The following is a 6,668-nucleotide window of genomic DNA, read 5'->3' as shown; positions in this document are numbered from 1 at the left end:
GTCACAATTCAACCACGATGGGCACGTTACCTCAAAAGGCCCTGCCACCTCAGTCCCGTGTGTTGCCCCTTGCCCACACCCATGCCTTCCCCTGAGCTCTTGAGGTGGTGGATGCAACCCTCCCTCCTGCCACGAAAACTGAGTACCTTCCCCTTGGTACACATTCTGAAGCAGGATTTTTTCCTTCTGCATCTCAACTGCGCTACGTGAGTAGGCAGTGTGTGTGTGTGTCCTTGTGTATCTGTGTGTGTTTCTGTGTGCACGTGTGTGCCTGTGGGTATGAGCGTGTGTTTGGGGGGTGTGTGTGTGAAGGGTGGGCATGGAGGGGAAGAGGAGGCAGGGGAGGATGTAGCCACCATGGTGAGGGTACGAGTGAAAAGGGCGGAGTAAGTCTTGTCCCGTAGCAAGTGGGGAAGTGTGCTTGCAACAAATATGGAGACATTATGCCTTTGCTCTCAGTCCCATAAGGAAGGCGTATTCGTTAGGATATTGATTCTGTTACTTTAACAAAAACCAAAATCACACTGGCCCAAGGAAGATCAGAGTTAGTTTCCCTTTCCTCTAAAGTCTGAGCTGGTGATTGACCAGACCCTGCCCCATGCCATGGTCCGGGGGCCCAGACCCTTATTGCTGTGCCATCTGTGAATACACTGTCCTTTTCCAGAGTCAAAACTGGCTCACCACCTGATCCATGTCCCAGCCATGGGGAAGGGGAGAGGGGAGTGGAGGACACATCCTTTCCTTTTCAAGGCTCACTGGGAAATTGCCCTCATCATTCCCACTTCAACTGGCCATAACTTCATACACAGGACCTTGCTAGCTGCAAGGAAGTCAGGGAAAGACAGCTGTTATTCTCAGAGGCCGTGATGTCATGGATTTTGCTGAAATTAACAAGGCAGGCACACATACTGGGGAGCGGCTCACAGCCTATTATAGAAGGAAAGTGATTTTAGAAATATAGTGTTACTAATCCACCTTTCACCCCTTATGATAGAAAAAAAAAACCGAATTATACTCATGCAGTAAAGAATATAAGGAACATGTAATTGGAAAAATCAGATCATCAGGGAGGCTTTGTCCAATTCTGACCAGTCTCAGGGTCAGGATGACAGCTTCACCTCAGGAAGGTATGCAGTGGGTCGTTCTACAGCCAGCTGGTTTTCAATGACATAACACGCCCTGCAGCTCTCCAGAATCCGGGCCTGGAAGTACGCCTTGTCCTGCCCCTGCCAGGTGTCAGACTCGATGTACACATTGTACGGGTCATGGGAGTGCTCCAGTTTCTTGGAGCGGATGTAACTTAGCATGATGCCCAGAGTGAAGAAGCCGAAAAAGCCAAGCACCATGAGGATGTACAGTGCCGCCAGCTTGCCGTCATCATGGCCCAGGGACCTGCGGGCCAGGCTGGATGTGTTGCTGCCCGGTTGAACTGTCCCCTGCCACAGCTTGGTCAGCAAGGGTGTCACAGCCGTGGCGTTAGACAGGATCATCCTGGGAGTCAAGGTTTCACTGCGGGAGAGTGAACTTCCCAGGAAAACTTTCTAAAAGAAAAGTGCAACCTGAAATCAAAAAATATGTATTGGCCCAAACCACCCCCACCCCAACACACACACACACACACACACACACACCACAGTTTTAAAAAATCTCAGTAAGAGGGGTGCCCTACCAGAGTATGACGGAGGAGTACTTGGTCACGGTGTGTGCCACCTGGGATCTGCATAATGCCCTCTCTTGACTGATCAAGTGATAAATTGATTCACTTTTATTTCTATTCACCACCCCCACTCCCTACCTCCATAGGTGATCACCAGAACGAGTTCCCTTAATACACACATTGTGTCATACGTGTGCCTTTTAATTTATATGCTATGGGCCAAATTGTGCTCTCCAGCAAGTCATATGTTCAAGCCCTAACCCCTAATGCCATTGAACCTGGAGGTAGGGTCTTTCAGAGGTAACTAAGTTAGATGAGGTCATAAAGGTAAGGTCCTAATCTGATAGGACGGTGGCCTTATAAGAAGAGGAAGACAGACCTTGGTCTGGGTTCCTGTCTGGCATTGGGACTTTTCAAAGCTTCTCAGGTGATCCTACTTTGCAGTCAAGCTTGAGAACCACTGAGCTATGATGTGGGCCCTTTAGGAAACTAACCAATCAGTCTTTTGTGCTGCAGAGTACCCGGAAGAATTATATAAGAAGAGAAATAATAACTTCATAGCATAATTTTCCAATCTTGTTTGTTTTTCAGATTTTCTTTTTCGGTCTTGCATGTCCCTGAGAAAATCTGAACAGGAGTTGCAGAAAGAAATTCTCAAGTCATCACCATGACCTCAGCTGTCCCTGTCCTAACTCACGTTGGCACCTCAACATTATGGTAAGCCTGTCGTAACTTTATGCTGGACCAGAAAAGCCAAGTTACTTAACTGCCTTTCAAATAACAACTCTGCATTTTTAACGAAAAATCTTTTGCTGACTTTACATTTAATTTATTGTATCGCTTTTGCTAAATGCCTTCTATGCCCCCAAGGCCTGCACGCTGGGTCACGTGGTGTTTTTGCGTATTGAGTCACAAAATGAGTTTGGCAACGTCCTCTAATAATCGGCATGGTGTAAACGACACAGAACCCAATCCGCACAACAGCTGTGGGTTTATGTCCCATTCTCCAAGTTCACATCCATTATAATGCCAAAGCACTGCCTAGTGGCCACAGCTAGGACTGTTGGACTCAAACGGATGTGGAGACCAGCTGATCCAACGGTCTTAAAGCTTCATAGAAAACTGGTTTCCACAGAGGTGAGCTGACTTGCCCAAGGTCACGTCTCCGCTCAAAAATACATCTAAACTTTAATCTTTTAGCCATGGACTCACATTTTATTAGCATAGAGAAAGGATTTCTCAGGACCTTGCAGAGAGAAGGCAGCTCTGTATTTAGGCTCAAAGGGACCAAGGAGCTGGCTACTTGTATCAGGTAAAACTGAGTCCACCTAATTGGGAACTGGCTTCTGACCTACATATGCTATCAGAAGACGCCTCTGCCCCACCGGCGAGAACCACAGCTTTTTGTAGCTTGTACAGGGAATAGGGGGCTGGAGGAGGACGAAGCAGCAAGAACCAGGGAGGTCCAGCTCCAAGCACAACCAGTTTGATGCTCAGCCTGTGCTAAACATTCTCAAACTGGCCTTACTGGGCCCAGAAAGAAGGAAGTGGGGTGGGGGTCTAGAAGTTTCTGCTTCTGCCTGGGTTTGAGACTCTTCAGGAGGCATAGACACTGCCCCCAACAAAGGTTAGTGCAATTTTTTTTCCGTCAAAGCTGAGTCCCAGAGCTGCTGGTCTACTGAGAATCACTCAGGATTCGGGACTGTGGACAGCTGAGCCGAGCTGCAAATGGACAGTAAGCGGGCCTCCAGCACCCCGGGATCCTGCGAACGCTCCCACAGCACCCAGGGGAGAGCGGGAAGTAGGTGATGTCACGCTGTTCCCGGCACATACGGCCCCTTCTGCCTTTCTCCCAGGAGTTCCAGATCCGTCTCATATCAGCACCCATAACAGGCTTTTAGAACACATTTCCTAGTGCCGTACCTCTCATTCTTTCTTACGCATTTACTGAAAGGGCAAGGCTTTCATGGCTGACTCCAAGCTCTCTACTGAGAGGGACAGATTCTGGAGGCAAGTCAGGGGAAGAGGAATGTCAGGGATCCGAGTTCCAGCCCTGGCTCGGTCCTAGCTACTCCTCGCGGCTCCCAGACGGTACCGTATTTTATTGGGGTGGGGGGGGGTGGCCTTCCCTGCCGTTCTTGTCAGCATTTCCTCGAAAGAGCATCCAGTTTGGAAATCATCATTTTTTGTTTCAGGAAGCAGAATTAGGGTAGAAACAATTATGGATAAGCTTAATTTGGGGGAATATGATCTTACTGAGTCAAGAATTCTGTGAGCCAATTTTCCTTGGAAATAGCTGTCAACTGTCTTCATCTTTATCGAAACACGATGTCCAAATTCTGGAGATATATTTACCTCCTAGCAGCAAAGAAGCAAAGAGGGGCCCAGACTCTTCCAGGCAGTCAGCTGGCTTTGTCTTGGGCTTCTCATCTTCCTCTGTCCCGGGAGAGGAATCACTTAGGTGGCCAAGGTCTCAGACAGTCAGGATGAAACCTGTACAGTGGCACCGCATTTGACTGTCCTCAAAGATCTGTAAAGGGCCACCTCCCTGCTGGATGCACGGTGTGGTTCTTGAGTCTGGTCACAGGGCTAAGGGCGTCCCAGACCTCTCTGTGGGTGGCAGAGAGGAGCTCTGGGGTGTGAAGGGTGGAAATGTGAACCAGGGAGCTGATGAGAGGGACCCGGTCAAACTCAACATGGGAAAAAGGATGAGCGTTTTGGCATGGAGAGTGGATGGCAGCAGGATTCCCAGACTCTGGGAAGGGAGTTGAAGTCACATAGAAGGAAGAATCTCACCCTCATCAAATTAAATGAATTTGGGGAGCCCCAGTTTCCTCATCTGAAAACTGGGGATGATGGGATGACTGGGGAGGCATGAAACAAGCCCACAACTTTCCTATCTCTTGCTTTTGCTGCTCTCTCTGCAAGAGAGTCATGACCACCATGTCTGCCTGCCAAAATTCTACTGGTCCTCCAAAAGCACACTCCTATGCCAACCTGTGAAGCCCCTTCCAGATGTCCCGTCCCCTACTTTGAGCCCTCATAGTCTGTACTGCTGTACTGCTCAGATTCTAAGCTGTGTTGTAATCATTTGTAGGCTCGGCTATGCATTTCCAGGAGCTCAGGAGGATCAGAGACTGTATCGTTCACCTTGTCCTCACTCCAGCCCCCAGAATGAGTCCATATGGGTTTGCTGAATTAAATGGGCGTGCAAAGTATTAAATTTAATACAACTACAATGTGAATGTGAGAGCAAATAATCAACAAAGTAGAATACACTCTGGAAAGAGCTTGGTGTAACCAAATGAAAACCTCTTTCAGTGTAGTCTTTTGATGTAATAAAATTTAAATTATTTTTATTTTATTAGCATTATTTATTTTGTATATTAAATTTTATATTATTAATATAGTTATGTATAACTATATTAATAACTATATATATCTGCAACCCACCTTATTCCTAAAAAGGTTTAAAGCCATCAGTAATTGTCAATAATACAGCATAATTTTCACCCATCCTCCCCAATTCCCGTAACGCTTACCTTGCCCTCCTTTTTATCCATAGTACTTGATCACCTGCACCTAGTATAGTTTTTCTTATTTATTCTGTTCATTGTCTGTTTGTCTTCCCTATCAAAATGTAAGCTTTTGAGGGCAGTGTTGTTACCATGTATCCCGAAGACTAGAACAGTGTCTGGCATGTGGCAGGAGCACAGTAAATATTCACAGATGCAGGCATGCATGCATGGATGCATGAGGGAGTGAATGTCCCACTCAACTACTGGAAAGCCCGAACCACACAGAAACTGTCTCACCAGCTCTGCCTTCAGAGACTTAAGATGACAGGAGTGAATCCCTCTGATGTCTTCACAGGGTACTTTATTTTCAAAACAATCCACTTTTGAATAACGTGTCAAAAGCAAGGCATACCTGAATATTCTGGAAACTGAGAATGCCTTCCTCAGACCCATCCTCAGCTCATCTCTGATGAGCAGCATGAAACAGAGCAGAGCAAGCAGAGGGGTTTCGCCCCCTGTTTAGAAACCCATAGATCAGAGTCAACAGCGCCTTCTGGCAATTCAGTCATCACACGAATTAAAGCAACGGTGTGATCACAGCAAAGTTCCCCACCATGGTGACCATAAGTGACAACTGTGGTTACTGACAAGGCCCTTCCTCAATGCAGCTGGAAGCTCCTTCTCAACCTAAAAGTGGACTCAAACAGTTCACATACAGCAGTCTGAAAAATCGAGGGTCGGGGGCAGGGGGCGGGGATGGGGCGGGGCGGAGTAACGTGATATACTCAGCACATAACACGTGACGGCTACTGGGTCAACTTTCTTCTAAAAGTTCCACATTTCTCCCAGTTACTACAATCAAAATCAGATAACAGTAACGTTCTGCGTGTCCCATGCCTTTTCCCTGGGGAGATGTCAAGGCCCAAGAAAATTTTCTGGTCCAAAAAACCCACAAAAGATTCCCTTTGAGGCCGGGTGCGTTTGCAAATATTGCCCCATCTGGAGGTCTTTGAAACCAAGCGGGGGGCTGGGATCAGGGGCGGTCTTAGTTTTCTTTGGATGCTTTTAAGTATTTTCCCAATTTCTCCAGGAACGACTGTAATTTAATAAAAATGGGAAAATGTTGTCGTTGTTTGTTGGTGAGATGATTTTCTAGGCATACGTTCTAGAAGTGTAGAAGGCAGAGGGAAAGGAGGCGTGAGGCCGAGCCACCTATTCTGTCTCCCACTAAGGGGGTCGCGGCGCCTCCTGCCTGGGGGCGCCCGCTGTGGCCCAGGGGCTGAGACTGGGTGCCTGGAGCCCGCTCAGGGTCGCCGGCCTGGGGCATCGCGCGCCGGGGGAGGAGCCGGGAGGCAGGAGCCCTTGACTTACCAGGTCTGGGGCGCGGAGAGAGCCGGGAGCGCAGCGGGGTCCAGGACAGCCAAGCGCAGGGCACCGACAGCCGCGCCCCAGGCGGCGCGCTCCGCGGGCAAGTGCGCGGCGGGGCGGGGCCT

General features: G+C 48.4%; 1 protein-coding gene across 1 annotated transcript; it reads right to left on the bottom strand.

Annotated features, from left to right (window-relative positions):
- Nucleotides 1–1,100: 1,100 nt before the first annotated feature.
- KCNE1 (potassium voltage-gated channel subfamily E regulatory subunit 1) lies at nucleotides 1,101–1,490 on the bottom strand. Its single transcript, XM_007446485.1, has one exon. It carries the CDS (start codon nucleotides 1,488–1,490, stop codon nucleotides 1,101–1,103), a length of 390 nt encoding a protein of 129 aa, XP_007446547.1.
- Between the last annotated feature and the right edge of the window lie 5,178 nt (nucleotides 1,491–6,668).

Source organism: Lipotes vexillifer, unplaced genomic scaffold (assembly GCF_000442215.2).
Source record: "Lipotes vexillifer unplaced genomic scaffold, Lipotes_vexillifer_v1.1 scaffold1549, whole genome shotgun sequence".
Taxonomy (NCBI): Eukaryota; Metazoa; Chordata; class Mammalia; order Artiodactyla; family Lipotidae; genus Lipotes; species Lipotes vexillifer.
The sequence above is the reverse complement of the archived record's forward strand: the minus strand, read 5'-3'. Positions and strand labels throughout refer to the sequence as shown.